This window comes from Hoplias malabaricus, chromosome 15 (genome assembly GCF_029633855.1).
Source record: "Hoplias malabaricus isolate fHopMal1 chromosome 15, fHopMal1.hap1, whole genome shotgun sequence".
Taxonomy (NCBI): Eukaryota; Metazoa; Chordata; class Actinopteri; order Characiformes; family Erythrinidae; genus Hoplias; species Hoplias malabaricus.
In genome coordinates, this window is record NC_089814.1 from 35,559,864 (window position 1) to 35,575,183 (window position 15,320).

The 15,320-nt window shown below is 41.6% G+C and overlaps 1 protein-coding gene across 3 annotated transcripts in view; it reads right to left on the bottom strand.

Moving 5' to 3' along the window:
- Nucleotides 1–234: 234 nt before the first annotated feature.
- col5a1 (procollagen, type V, alpha 1) overlaps nucleotides 235–15,320 on the bottom strand; it is a 104,296-nt gene continuing 89,210 nt past the window's right edge. For 2 of the 3 annotated variants that reach the window (XM_066646583.1, XM_066646585.1), the window contains exons 49-65: nucleotides 13,604–13,657; nucleotides 12,915–13,022; nucleotides 12,654–12,707; nucleotides 12,455–12,508; nucleotides 12,304–12,357; nucleotides 12,092–12,145; nucleotides 11,531–11,638; nucleotides 10,807–10,860; nucleotides 10,630–10,683; nucleotides 10,388–10,495; nucleotides 9,971–10,024; nucleotides 9,791–9,880; nucleotides 9,079–9,340; nucleotides 8,645–8,757; nucleotides 6,229–6,297; nucleotides 3,299–3,532; nucleotides 235–2,766 (exon numbers count right to left, since the gene is read on the bottom strand). In XM_066646583.1, coding sequence (XP_066502680.1) covers nucleotides 2,620–2,766; nucleotides 3,299–3,532; nucleotides 6,229–6,297; nucleotides 8,645–8,757; nucleotides 9,079–9,340; nucleotides 9,791–9,880; nucleotides 9,971–10,024; nucleotides 10,388–10,495; nucleotides 10,630–10,683; nucleotides 10,807–10,860; nucleotides 11,531–11,638; nucleotides 12,092–12,145; nucleotides 12,304–12,357; nucleotides 12,455–12,508; nucleotides 12,654–12,707; nucleotides 12,915–13,022; nucleotides 13,604–13,657 — 1,671 coding nt within the window. In that variant the 3' untranslated portion in view covers nucleotides 235–2,619. Of the gene's footprint in view, nucleotides 2,767–3,298; nucleotides 3,533–6,095; nucleotides 6,165–6,228; nucleotides 6,298–8,644; nucleotides 8,758–9,078; nucleotides 9,341–9,790; nucleotides 9,881–9,970; nucleotides 10,025–10,387; nucleotides 10,496–10,629; nucleotides 10,684–10,806; nucleotides 10,861–11,530; nucleotides 11,639–12,091; nucleotides 12,146–12,303; nucleotides 12,358–12,454; nucleotides 12,509–12,653; nucleotides 12,708–12,914; nucleotides 13,023–13,603; nucleotides 13,658–15,320 lie in introns of all 3 variants that reach the window. The other variant, XM_066646584.1, reaches the window with a different exon arrangement.

Genomic DNA, 15,320 nt, shown 5'->3' on the forward strand with positions numbered 1-15,320 from the left:
CTTCACACATTCATCCAGTCACTCACACAATCACCCAGTCACTCACTCACATCTGTGGACAGTTTCACCCACTCGTTAATTCAGACTTATCTAATCTCAGGTTTAACTGTAACCCAAACAAAAACCCAGAAACCTCAGAAGAGAAGAGTGAGCGTGGTCTGTGGTTTGCCGCTGTAATAAATGTGTGGGTCATGGTGACACTACTGGTATCAGTTAACATTTATTATTATTTCTTTAAATAATACAATAAATATACTACATAGGAACATCATCTCTGGCAGAGTTACAACATCCCGGCATCTCCCTCCACTTCACAATTAAGGACAGGCCTGTGTTCAGACGGAGCGCTGGAAACGATTAGCGCACCGCTAATAAAAAAGGGGGTTGGAATCAGCTGCGGGGGGATAACATTAAGAGAGAAAAGCATTTCATCATTTTCATGCATACAGAATTTTAATGCTTCAAAAGACATACAAGGGTGGGTGGCCACAGTAAACTTGAATTTATTGACACAAAATCCAATATATCTTCTATTCCTCTCTTACACAGGTTTAAAACAGACAAACAAGTAGACAAACATTACAAAACAAACAAATCATTGGCAGCATCTCTGCTGGATTTGGAAAATTTACAGAAATGGTCGTCTTATTTCTTTAATAGACATATAATTGTTCATTATGTTATGACAAGAATTTAACGTTCGCGTTTAGTTGTCTTTAAGAAGCTCAAGTTCAAGTCATATTTAAAAATGAACAGACATTAAAAAGGTGAAGGCAGTAGGTGGCGTAGTGGTGTAAGCTGAGTGCAGAAAGAAGGGACGTCGCTAGTGGCAAAAACGATCAAAAAACAAAAAATTAAGGAAAAACAAAAACAAAAGACGTTACTGGTTCTAACCCAAGCCTCGGTGTGAATGGGGAAATCCGTTTTAAAGTGGCTGCAATCTCGTGTCTCGTGTTAGTTTTTTTATTTATTTTGGTTTTTAAAAGTGTTTAGTTTGAGTGGTAACTTTGGCACAAGAACGAAAAACTGTCATCCTCTCGGCTCCTGGTGAAACAATTTAAACAAAGGGGTAACAGTGGAAGGAACGGATAAAAGCCCTCTGTTTAAAATATAAAAACTGCCATTAAAATTGGTTTGAAATGTTAATATCTGAAATCTTCTGAAGCTCACAGTGAAATGCTGATCTAGGTTCAGGAAAAAAAAAATAAAAATAATGTAAAAATAATTACTACATTTTTTACAAAATCGTTGAACATTCCCGTGAAGAAATGTGCGACGGAGGACTACAATAAGGAACATAAATTATATTATCTCCCAGTAATTACAGACTGCATGGTCAACAACATTGGGGGTGAAGAGAGGAGTTATCTGAAGTCTATATGAATTGAATGGCATGCATAAAAATATTTCCCCAAAAAGATGGTTCTTGTATCCCAGAAAACTAAAAATAAAATAAAATATGGAGGAAAAAACAGGACACGGAAAATCGACATCGATGAATTTGTTCATGAAATAAACAGAAAAACAAATAGAGAAATTCTATATATTTATATATGTAAATAGCACCACAGGCAGAAGGAAATAGCACCTAGTTTTTACCGATACCGTGTTTCCTCAGTGACACCGTGTCCCGACTGTGCTTTTCCGAAAGACGCGAGCACGGAAGTGAAAGAAAAAGGATAAAAGATGCGAACACTCGGATTCGGGACAACCTTCCCCCAGGGGGCGCCAAACCTCGAGAGCTCACCGGCCCGACGTCCAGCAGAAACTGACGCTCACATGATGAAGGCAGGTGCGAGTTCTGGCTTTTATTGGTCGTTCTGTTGTTTGTTACATAAACAAAAACAACAAATACAAACAACAACAACAACATGACGTTTGCACATCACACCTGCAGTGAGACCTAAAGCTTTCATTTAGTTCTCTATGTTTCTTTTATTGATTCGTTCTGTGTTCAATTTTCTTCAGGAATTTTCTTCACTTTTTTTTTATTTCTTAACGAACGTTTAGTTTTTGGCCAGTCCTTCTCGCTCCATGGTTCACATGCACGTTTTGAAGCCAGAATATTAAAACAAACATAAAAATATACAGAAAGTACTTACAAACATACAAAAAATATTTATATATATTTATATATAAGCGCCATTCCCGGAAGAACGGAGAGACAAATATGCACAAAACGAAGAGCAGTAAACACAAGCAGAAGTCGCCCCCTGGAGGGAGTGCATCGTGAAAGGAGGGTTACAGCTGCTCGTTCCTAAATCTATACAGCATGGGCTCAGGGGGGGCTAAGCTAATGGCTAACGGTAGCACAGGGTTTGGGCGAGGCTTAGCTAGCTAGCATTCGACTCCAGTTTCAAAACCTGCATGTGACGGAGAGGGTACGCTGAGGTTGTAAAGGTTGATCTTTGTTGTGTTTAGGACTCCGTTCTTCAATTTCTTTTTTTATCCTTTCTGTGATCTGTTGCTTTCCTTTTTTGGAAACACAAAAATGTTTGGAAACTTTTACAAATACGTTGCCCTATTCCTTTCTTGTGTTTTGTTTTCTTTTTTTCAGAGAGAATGAATACGTTTGTGGGATGTTTTTTTTTGTTTTGTTTTGTTTTTTAAAAACAGTCTTTAGCCGATGAAGCAGGCCGGCCCAACCTCGAAGCCGAACTTCTGTGTGGCGCCGCCGAAGTCGTTGAACATGATGTCCACAAACGGTACCTGCTCCACTTTCGGTGTGTTGATCTCCAGAATAGTCTTTTCATAGCCCTTTTTCATCTGTGAGAAAGAGAAGGAAGTCAAGAAAGAATTCTTTACACAGTACGAAAAGCAAGTTTTCTATAAAAGCGGACTCTTCTGCAGCTCCTGAGCCGATGGTTGTCCTCACACGGGGAGGCTGCAGTCCAACAGTCAGTGCTTTGTACCCCAGCCCCTCCACAACCTGAGCTTAAGCAGCTTCCTTTGGGCAAGACCTCAGGCCGAGGACAAAATGGTGGAATCATATAATAATATTATAGTAATAATAATAATAATAAAGAACCATGTTTTTTTAAGAGATGAAGGTGAAGACCCTTTTAAAGGTTTAAAAATCCATCACTTGATCTTAAGGTTCTTTTCGCTTTTTAATGTATTTGCAAAAATGTTTCTTTATGGAACCATTTTTGTAGCACCTTTAATTTTAAGAGTGTAGAAAGTAATCAGTTTGACACTCATTACTCATTCATGCTGAATCTGGCACTGCTTTAGAAAAATATGTGTTCTCAATCAAATTCCCTGATAAACTACATTTCCCATCAGCCCTTTTGCTCACCGCGCATCCATCCACAGCGGCTCTGATGTAGGGGTTGTTATCATAGGACATCTCCTCGTCGTTGGAGCCCAGGAAGCGGATGGCCTTGTCGTATGCATCCAGCTCCTGGTCGTGCCAAGCAACGGACTGGTAGCAGTTATACGTGAGGTTCTGCTTGGCGCTAGCACTTAGCAAGCGCAGGAACGTCATCTGGACCACGCCAATCGGGTTTCCTTCAGCGTCCACGTAGGAGAGCTAAGGGTGTGGTTTGAAAGAAGAAAGAGAGAAACTGTGGTGTTGCTTCTAAAAAGCCATTTCAAAAAAGTGTGCCCTCTACAGTGTGCCTGTATATGTCCTACACCTTAAAACATGAAACTAAAATAACTCAAATAAACTGAAATATATTGTTGTGATCAATAAAAATTATAAAACACTTAATAATTTCACACACTGGAAATGTACTAGACATGTACAATCTCAGCACGGCTAATTTATTTCCATCTGGAGATTTAGGCGAGATACGGGCTGTTTCTGACAACTGTAGAGCTACATTCAATGTCCAAAATTAATCCAGACACCCCTCTTTATGAGGTGTGTATCGGGCTCTACTTATCTGCACCATGTGCAGTATATTCCGAGTATAATGGGATACACTGGAGCAGCTACACCAGCCTAGTCAAGGCCAAGCATAAATTAGAGTGGTGTTTTTGGACGCAGTCTTGTGGCTATGCAGCTGTTTTGATTTACCTATATATTCACATTTCATATTCCTTTTAGTTCTGCCAAAATGAACACGTTAACATGGCGGTGTGTATATGCTAGTCATACTGATTCCTATATAATAAGCAGCAAGATACTGAGAATAAACCTAGTGCTTTAAAACAACCAAAACTCCAGACAACTCTGTATTTAAATGAATGGTACCCTGCACTATTTCTAATGAAAAGCCCCTCTGCCCTAATCTCCGTTTGCAGCTCCAGTGTTTCTAATCGTTACGGAGGAGAGGCTCAATCCACATAAACAAACACCAACAAAGCCAAATGAAGGGGGATACGCTCGTCTGGTGTGATGCAACATTTGCTTTGTGGGGAAAATGCAAATGTTGGTTTTCTCCATACCAACCCACGTGAGTCAGAAAACTCCATCTCCTGCTCCTCTGCTCTTGCGTCAAACAAACGGGACTGACTGGGGAAGCCAAGCGCATGCAGCAGGCGAGCAATACACACACACACACACACTCACACTCATGCAATATACTTACGTGGCCTGGTCATCACACTAATTTTTACTGACCTTGCACATACAAGTCTGTATGACACACACACAGACACAAAGAGACTGGACCTTATATCGCATTATTTTTTGAGCTGTATTTCTCATTTATAGTAAAAGCAATAAAACACTGAAGGTAACGTTAATGAGACAAATATGACTTTCTTGTTCTGTGTCAATTACAGCATTCAACCAGCTGGATAATGCTAACAGAACTGTGACGCTAACAATATGCCACATTAACGTTGACAGTTAGCTTTGCCATTCCATTAATTATCATCTAGATTTACAGTTACATTTTGTTGATCCTTGGTTAGCTTTAGCAGCTCTGATAAAGTCCACACTGAATCTTGGAAAGGAAGTAAACTAATCCAAAGTTAGAAAAAACTGTCCAGTTGTTTTGTGTACTTGTGTGTCCATAAATATAACCACACCACAAATCTGAATGTCGCCCACTTCTTCACCGTGCGTGAACATCCAGCCCACTGCCTCGGAGACGTTACCTCGTTCGCAGCCACATGAACCCGAAAAATCGAGAGAAAGAAGTGACTGGAAGCGTCCAAACAATTATTTTGCATTCTATAGCTTTTCCCGGGTTCCAGACAAGTACCTCAGTCACTCTGTAGTGATGTTCTTCAGCTTACGGGTGCTGAGAAGGAGGAGCCGTCAGTCACATACAACTACAGCCGAAAAACCACTGACCAGGACAGTTCGCTAATTTCCCCAGGTGCTGTCACAGCGAGGTTATTCTTACACAAGCCTCAGCACTTCTGGATGCGTGGGTGACAAACACTGGGATTACTCTGGATTTTCTCACTGAGAAATAAAGGGAAATCTCCAGATGTCTTCCTTAATCACTAAGGATGGTGTGTGGGTCTGAAATACAGGTCCACACTCTTGTAAATTAGAGATTATGAATAGGGTTCGTTCTTTTTAAAATAGGGTTTAGTTATAGATCAGGAAATTATTGACCGCACCTTTAAACACCGAGATCGATGTTGATGTTTCTGTTTGTTATGTTTGACTGACCGCTGTGCTCTCAGACGGACCGTAAGCTGTTGAGGTCACTCTCTGTGCCTTTGTCGCTCTCTGTGCCTTAAAGAAACTCATGCAGAAGAACAATGCTCAGCCATGATCAGAACCCAAGTGCTCCATTTCAGAGCTAGAACCATGCAGAACCACAGGCCTTCAAGAGGCAAAGCCACATCACCATAGTGCCCTGGAACTTGGGCCTTTAAGACTCCAGAAATTCTGGACTTGTGTGTCTCAGAATGTACAAAACTGCGCAAAACCAATAATAATAATAATAATAATAATAAGAAGAACGCTATAAAGTTTTAAACCTTACTTTTTAACCAGATAAAATGATTTAAAAAAGTCAATAATTTAAGCCGATCTCTTGTGCTTTTCTGGGATTTGCGCAACATTGTAAAGTCTCTGGAACCTCTGAACTTTCAACGTGAGAAAGCTCAGAACTTCTGAAGGCTCAAGCACCTCAGAACTGAGGCCTTTCCTCTTGGAGCCTGTCTGGCGCCTCGCTACTTACCAGTGACCCACGCTTGTAGCGGCTATACCAAGTGCCCGGGCTGTCTTTGGGCCAGCGAGCCATTTTGCTCTGTAAAATAGGAGAGTGCTTCAGGAGGGCGGATGTTAAAAGAGGGAAGAGTAGGGGCTCTTACCAGTTTACCACGTTTGAATTCACTGTACCAAGAGCCTGGAGTCTCCTTCACCCAGGACGTTAGCCTAGTCTGGGACACCAGAGCAGGAGAGAAGGGGTTAACAAATTAATCAATACATAAAGATCAAAGGTCCGCCCCAAAACCTAGTGAGCTGCCTATGTAGGCACTGACTGCATAGACAGCCGTTTAATGGTCGTCTGTCCTCATGAGGTAGGTTATTAAGACACTTTAGTTAGAGAGCAATTGCGTCACAGCTTGTTCCCGCCCACAACCAGTGTTTACTTACCTCAGCGGCTAGCGTAGCCTCTGCGTTACAGCACAGAGGATTCTAATTTTCCCGTTTTTATCGCGACTTTAATCATTTTGCTCTGTGAGAAGAGTGAAATGGACGGGGGTTGTTCTTGCGTTGTATCTTGGGATTGCCTTCACAGCTAAGGAAGGGTCCCATGCTGCCTTAAAAATTAAGATATCTAGACAGCATAATGAGGTATCTAAGAATTGGGACAGCCTACGTGTCGGGAGTGCTCACTGTGACGTAAAATGCACTATAGTTAGACAGCTCACTAGGTTTTGGGACGGAGCCAAAGAGAGAAAGGAATCTGAAGTTTGGAGATGAACTCTGCTGTCAAACGGCATCCATTTTGTGTGATCACGCTGTAATACCAGACATAATCCAGCTGTTAATACAATCATAGTCTCACTAAACATTTCTGCAACTTCAGTTTATTTATTCAATTAAAAATTGACCAATATGTGATAATATTAGCTTGGCAATAACACTATAAACACCAATATCAACCCTAGCGGCAATTAGCATTACGCTAGCAGCTAATCAGTCTCTGCGTTAAACTGGTGGCAGATCAGTAGTTTTTCCATGATTAATGTTTATTTTTTTATGATAATGCTTCATTAAAGATGCAATCAGCCATTTTCCCAACCATTGTTTTTCACATAAAAAACAACAGCCATTATACTGACACCTAGTGGCCTCAATGTTACAATTCTAGAAACTAAGCGTAACATACAAGACACAACAATACATAAGGAGAAAGATTAATAAAAATATGTCAAATAAATAAATAAAATTATGGTAAAAATGACTGATTGCACCTTTAAATGTTATGCTCTTGTCTTGTTATTGATGGCTGAAAATCTCAATGATGTCAAACGTGTAAAAGGGGTGGGCACAGACTGCATGTAGACAAAGAAGAATATGAAGGAGGAAGAGAGCAAAGAGTGGAGGAGAAAATAAATAATAAAAGGTGTAAAATTAAGATGATTATAATGTGGGACAGGGCCTGGGGCGGAGGGGTCTGAGTGCTGGTGTGTTACAGTAATGACACACAGCTCTGATATTAAACAGAATAACTGATTACACAGTGAATCTGCTGAACCAGTTCATGGCTGTGAGATTCATTAAATATTTAATTACAGGCTGCCTAAAGCTGCTGAGCTGCTCACCTTTCCTGTGCTCTGATCTCACCTTTTACATGTCTTTTTACCAGCAGGGCCTCATCTACAGGGGGCGTTTGACTGAATTTTAGCTACAAGATGCATACAGAAGCTCAGTACTCAATATGACATACCTGAAAAGTATGAGTGATATATTGGTTTTCTGATAATATTGACTGATACTAATGACGCATTGTTTAATTAATTGTTTCCCAAACCTTTTCTGTCGTGACCTCTTTTTGAATAAGAGAATATTTTCTAGCCCCAGACCCCACTGGGGGATAACTTCTTAGTTAACATGCAAAATGTATTCATTCATTTGCTGAGCTTTGCCCCCATACAATAGCCCTAAGCCACCCCTAGGGTATATATATATTTACTTGGTAAAAATATAGATTTTTTGCTGGGTTTAATTTTTTTTATGTTAATATAACTAATACATAACAGAAACCAAATATTTAAAACTAGCCCCACCCCTACTGCTTCATTCTTTTTATGATTTAAAGGGGACATATTATACCACTTTTTAAACAAGTTAGAATAGGTCTATGGGCTATACAAAACAAGTTCATGAAGTTCTTAGCAGTTCTTTCGAAATGAGCTGTTTAAGGGCTCTGTCACTTTTATACAAATAAGCTGTTGCTGGCCATGCCCCACCCATTCAATGTTTACGCAGGTGAGGGGTGGTGCCAGGGTGGTTCTATGCAAATTTCCTTATTGTGACATCACAATAAGGGAGCCATCGAAAAGGCTCGTAGAAGCATATGATTCCCGACACCAAAATCTTGGTGAAAACGGATGGATGTTGTTTATAGGAGCAGTAGAGACACAAATGGAAATACAAAATCACGCAAAATGTGAGTTTTGCATAATGTGTCCCCTTTAAGATCAAGTGACCACTGAGAGGCTCATATTAATCATTAAACCCTTTTCATTTTTGTAATTTTGAGTTGTGGAGGCTCACCCCTTCACTCTTTTTGTCGGGGAAGATGCAGCTCTCTCCTCCAGCCGTGAAATTGCAGTAGACTTTGAAGGAGTCTCGAGAGCAGCCCTGGTTTGGATCGATCCAGTATTCACCTAAAATAAAATAAAAAAACCACAACATGTAAACACACACAAATACAGAATATTTCTTTAAAACTATTCCCCATTAAAAACCCAGTATTTGTATTTACATTATTTCTATTTCTACTCCTGGATTCATGAAGTGCTGCTTTGGGAATAAGGGCTTCAGGGACGTAGTCTGGAGACTACACAGAATCATTGGGCACTAGGTAGGAACACACCTGGGACAGAGCACCACACACTCACCCATCATTCAGGCACTCATGTCATTCAGGCACTCACCCAGTCACTCACACCTGTGGGAAATGTGTGTTTGTTTGTGAGAGAGCCCACCGTCAGGGAAGTCTGGATGGCAGAGCTGCAGGTCTTTGCAAGTCCGTGCCGGGTTACTCTGAGTGCCCAGAGGATGCTTCATCTGCTCAATCTCCAGTTTGAGCGAGTTCAGCGAGCCGAAGATCTCCTCCATGCCGTCTTCGTAGTCTTTATAGTTTCCATCTGCGGCGTCGTCCATCAGCTGACTGGCGTCTATGTTTCTCCTCGCCCTCTTTGGTGAAGACTGGATGGGCAGTGGGTGGATGACATCACCTGGGGGTCCCTGCGGGGGTGGGCATGTAGGAGGGAATTATATATACACACCGTTTCCAACAGCAATAGCCCTGTATCAGTTTCAGGGAGAAGCAGGTGAGCTTTCGGTGGGCTGCCTGGTTTACTATCACTGTGGAAAAGAAGCATCCTGTGGGTAGTGCTAGGCGATATGAGCGCAAATCAATATCACGATTCATTTAACATTTTACCTCGATTACGGTTAACGAAGGATTATGTTGCTGTTGTTTGTTTCCACGTAGTTCACTGACGAGGCTTGTACGGTAAATATGCTTCAATATAAAAGGTGGGATATTTGTTTCTAATGTCCGTGCTATGTTCATATTCGGTGAAACAGACATTAACACTTTTTCTTTTTGAGATTGGTAACTGTTTTTACTGCCTGGGTTCTGAATTGAAATGATACAGGGTCCTGAAAGCATAAAGGGATTGTTTGACTGACCGGTGGGCCTGGGGGTCCTGGTACTCCAGACTCTCCCTTTGGTCCTGTTTGACCTGAGGATCCTTTAGCTCCTTTAGGACCAGCAGGACCCTGCACAGAAGGAAACACACACACTGCTTAGTGTCCGTACATCAATATCACAAAAAGTATCAGCAATTTAAGTGACTGATAAAAGCTTACAGGTAATCCAGGAGGTCCGATGGGTCCCAGGGGTCCAGAAGGTCCAGCGATACCCTGTAAACACAGGGAAAATAGATAAACAACAGGTATACTATTAGAAATACAATTCTTTATAAATATAAAGGATTCTTTAGTTGAAGCAGTGGTAAAAGACCATTAAACTGTTGTTTTTTGTGTGATGAAGAAATTGTCGTCTCGTTCACATGCTACAAAATGACATGCTGTTTCTGTGGGGAACTGGAGCTTTATAGTTTCCTCTTGCTTTTGTTAGTTTGCTGCTCATTAAATTGTATAAAGCCCCCTAGCATTGGGTTTTAAACCCTACTAAACAACAATCAAATATCAGATATATTTATCATTCCTTAGATGTCCCAAAATCAAGCTGCGTGTATGTGTCTGTGTGTGTATGTCTTGTACCGTGTCTCCTTTAAGTCCTGAAGGCCCCTGGGGTCCGGGCAGTCCTCTATCACCTTTCTCTCCCTGCTCTCCAGGCGGTCCAATCAAACCAATCAGACCTGGGTGACCCTGAGACACACATAAACAACACAGTCAACCACATAATAAATGATTAAACACACACCCAGTGAATGCTTCTATTTACATCCAGCTCAGCTCCGGCGATCAGCGGGGAACTGTTTCTGTCCAAAGACAGTGTTTACCTTTTCTCCTTTAACACCGCTGTCTCCCTTCAATCCAGGAAGGCCTGGAGGACCCTGAGAGAGAGAGAGAGACAGAGACAGAGAGGGAGAGAGAGACAGATGTAAGATAAGTTACTGTCCATCTTTTGCTACAGATATATATTGATTTGTGAAAAATACTGGAGTTCTTCAGGGTACCATTGGTCCTGGGGGTCCGTCAGGTCCTGGGGAGCCGGGCAGACCTTGTTCTCCCTGAAATAAAAACAAAGCACAACCTCAAATCAGCTCCCAGGGAGGGGAGTGTGAATTGAGTTTTACAATCAGTCTCTACTGAGAACTGCAGCTGAAGGCCAGCCTTCGGCCTTTAACTTTTTTTCTTGTGTGTGAGAGAGGGTTTGTTTTTGTACATTTTCCATTCTTTGTAGTATGCTCAGGAGGGTTTTCTTGTTAGTTTATACTTTGGGCCCTCATAAGTTGATAATGAGCAGCTCCAACTTGGGCCTTTCGCTCTCAAGGGGCCTGAAACCCTGCTTTGAAACATGCCAATTCAAATATTGAGTTTCTGTCATAGCATAAATAATCCTAGAGGCATAATTTTTGGTAGGAAGGACCCTGAAACTAAAAGAAATGTTGGGGAATAAAATTCAGAGTCCTATGGCTAGTCATATTCATAATATTGCCAACACCATCCCCAAGAAAGACAAAAACTTAAAAAATAAATCTGAATTAAATGTAATATCTATTTAGGGGTTCGGGTCTTCTCCGAGCAAAGGGCCCAGAGCTGTGGTTGCTCATTATCCAAGAAAATACATGGAAATGGGTCTGTTAGCATATTGCAAGGAATTGTATTAAAAAACCTAGCAGAAAACATCCCAAGGGCTGTAACTCGGTCTCAATTAGTATGTGATGTGTCAGAACTCACGACTGGGCCAGGGATTCCTCTCAGTCCTTCAGAACCAGGCTTGCCAGGAGCACCCTGGGGTCCAACTGGACCTGTTTTACCTGCGGGACCCTCCAGACCGGCTTCACCCTAAAATGCAGAAACAGAAATTGAGAAATAAAGTAATATACAAACACACACTATGTTTACTTAATCTCATGAACACATACACCCTGCCTGGGGTTTTAGTGTGTGTGTGTGTGCGTGCGCGCTGGGGACGTAGTATCTGTTTAAATACTCATATTGTAGGGACTTGTCTTCATGTTTAGATTAAGGTAAGTGTGAGGTAAAATTAAGTCTAGGTCTGTTCACACACGCACATTATTTGGTCTTGTTGTCCTTATGGGGACAGAAATCGTGTCCCCATTGGGTAATTCATTACATTTTAAAGTAAACGTGTTACGATTAGGGTTCGGGTAGTAGTAGTTACTGGTAAAGTCAGGGTAAGTCTCCAAAAATGAATGGAAGTCTAAGTAATGTGCCCTGAAACCTCAGAGACAGGATTGTGTGTGTGTGTGTGTGTGTGTGTGTGTGCGCATTTACTTTGGCTCCTTTCTCGCCTTGACGTCCCTCAGGCCCTGCAACCCCGGGAGGACCCTAAACAGAGAAAAACAAATGAGAGAGAGAGAAAGAGAGAGAGAGAGAGAGAGAGAGAGAGAGAGAGAGAGAGAGAGAGAGAGAGAGAGAGAATGAGACAGGCTCTGTATCCATCCGTTTCGGATGACTACTCAACACAAAATAACGGTGGGACTCACTCTCTTTCCTGGAGGCCCAGTTGGACCAGATTCACCAGTGGGTCCTGGAGAACCCTGCCACAAACAAGCAATAACAAATAAACAAAACAATTCATGAACATTTATGTTAAAATGTTGCTGATTTTATAAGATGATTGGCAGGTGGACTCACAGGTTGACCAGCCTCTCCATCATCACCCTTGTCACCAGAAGGACCATCCAAGCCCTGCAAGAAAAAAAAAAGAGAGTACTATTATTATAACAATTATGATGGTGATGATGATTAATATTATTATTATTATTATTATTATAGACAGCAGCAAACAATGCCCAAGACAATAACAAAACAATAACAATATAATAGGACTTACAGGCTGACCAGGCTCTCCAGGAGGACCTGGATCACCAGGGAAACCACTTGGACCCTGGAAAATAAATAAAAGTTTATTTAATTGTTTTGTGAAACTATGTATCTGTGATTAGTAACATCTTATACAGATTATGTATGAACAGGGACTAAAATATACAAAGTAATGTTATGGATAAATATATATATATATATATATATATATAAAACAAAATAAACGTTTCTGTGCTGTGGACTGGACAAAGTGGAAACAAGCGAAACTCACAGGGCTTCCTTTAGGACCGTCATCACCAGGAGGGCCTTTGGGACCGGGAGGACCTGCAGAACCAGCGGGACCTGGTTCTCCCTTCTCTCCTCGCTCTCCTCTTGGGCCCTAACATGGACATAAACAGTCAGGAGTTGATGATGTAATGTTTATTTATATAAACAAAATGTTTAACACTGAAAGAGATCGTAGAGACTTGGAGACTCATTTTGAATAATTAACCAATTAAATGTTTACAGAGAAGGTTATTGACCAATAACGGTAGCTCTACAGTCAGACCGTCCAATCAGAAGATTTTAGGCTACTTCACCACGCCCCCTTCTCACTCTAACGAACCAATCGGAGTAGGGGAGGGCGGGACTAGTTTGTGAATGAAACGCTTCTCGAAGTTCTATGTAAGTTCTAGAAAAACAAAATCCCGGACGTTTGTGAAATTCCGCCCGGACATTTTTGTTGTTCATTCATGTTCTCCTTGATTGTATGGATGGATTAAATCAACAGCACACTTGGTTTAACATGATGGAGTATTTAATAACCCCTTAAAGTAGGGATTGGACGATGACTTCAAATAATACAGAACTGTCACGAGGAGAGGCGTGGAAAGGGTTAAACCAACACACACTGTCACACTCACTGAAATAATGGGGTTGGGTTTATTCTAATATGAGGTGTGTGTGTGTGTGTCTTACCGGAGGACCGACGTCTCCCTGCAGTCCTGGTTCTCCAGCCTCTCCAGAGTCTCCCTACAGAGGAAGAAAGAAAGACACAGGTCAGGAAATGCCAGGCTTTGACATTTCTTTTGGTCAGAGGACTGTCATGTCCAGGCTTGTCGTCCTGAAGCGGACCCTGAAACCGACCCTTTCTCATGTTATTAGACCTCCATTTTACTGAGACCTGAGGCCTGGTCGAGAAACACAAAATCCAAGTCGTGACCCAAAAAAAAAGAACTCACAACACAAATGAAGCCTCAGAAATGACGGCAAATACTTTGCAATAAGCAGAAACAAACACACAGTATAAAGAGCTTAAAACACAGGTGAAGTATTCAATTACACACACACACACACACACCACTCCTGTGGTACATTGGATTTCCCGCCATTTATTATTTAATTACCCTGCTGCTAAATGAAGGACTGTTGAAACAGAGAATCACTGGTGGGAGTCTCTGATTGGCTGGAGCACAAAGGTCAGGTGGCATGTGACTCCCAGAGGAACTCTGGGTATTGGAGTCCAAAGCCTCAGCAACCACAGATGCAGAGACAGACTGCATTAGAGATACTGTGTTAAACTAAATTCAAAATACTGCGACAATGTGGCGCACTGTTATACATGTAAACAGAGATCTGGGTAGGAACGCAAAGGGCTGTTTATGAACTACTCGCTCCACTCGTTACACACTGAGAAACAAACTTCTCACCACAAACATGTCTCTGCTGATTGAACAATTACAGGGTGAAGGTGAACATTATGTCAATTTCAGGTTCTTCCTTTAGTTACATAATCTCACCCACTGTCACAGCTGTCAATCAAATCATCCTACATTTCAAACAGCCACCTTTCTCTCTCTCTCTCTCTCCTTCTACCTTTCCCTCTTCTCGTCCTGCTGAGAGTTTAGAGACTAAAGAAACCAGCCGTGTTCCTATCAGACCAAACAGACAGCCAGAACACAAACCCACACACAGCTGCTCTGTGGTTCTGCTGTTTACCTAGAGAGAGAGAGAGAGAGAGAGAGAGAGAGAGAGAGAGAGAGAAAGAGAGAGAGAGAGAGAGAGAGAGAGAGAGAGAGAAAGAGAGAGAGAGAGAGAGAGAAATAACAGCCAATATACCCTCTCTTCACTTTAACTTAACATAGTATTAAAAAGGATTTTTCATGAAGCGGAAGTTTTGTCTGACAGCGGTGATATACACAAGCTTGCTGCCAGCTTCTTGCTCCCTTGCTCCCTATGTGTGTGTGTGTAAGAGAGAGAGAGAGAGAGAGAGAGAGAGAGAGAGAGAGAGAGAGAGAGACAGGCAGAGAGACACAGAGAGAGAGAGAGAGAGAGAGAGAGAGGCTTAAGAAAGGTGATGTATCTTTCATGAGTATTCTGTAGCTCTTTCTCTGAATCTGACTGAGAGACTATGACTGCTAAATCTCCACATCAAATATTAACATCAGCGAGAGACAGAGAGAGAGAGAGAGAGAAGAACGAAAGCTCAATATCAGCACCCTGCACATCTGAGACCTTTTCCCACACAGCTCTGTAGAAAACACCAAAAAAAATAATAAAAAATACCTACAATAAAAAACGACCCCATAACGCGAGCTGAGCCGACTGCACCATTTAGAAAAAAAAAAACACCAGCCGAAGAATCAGAGCTTTAAAACAACACGGGTTTAGAAACGAGACCAAAACAAAGTCATAC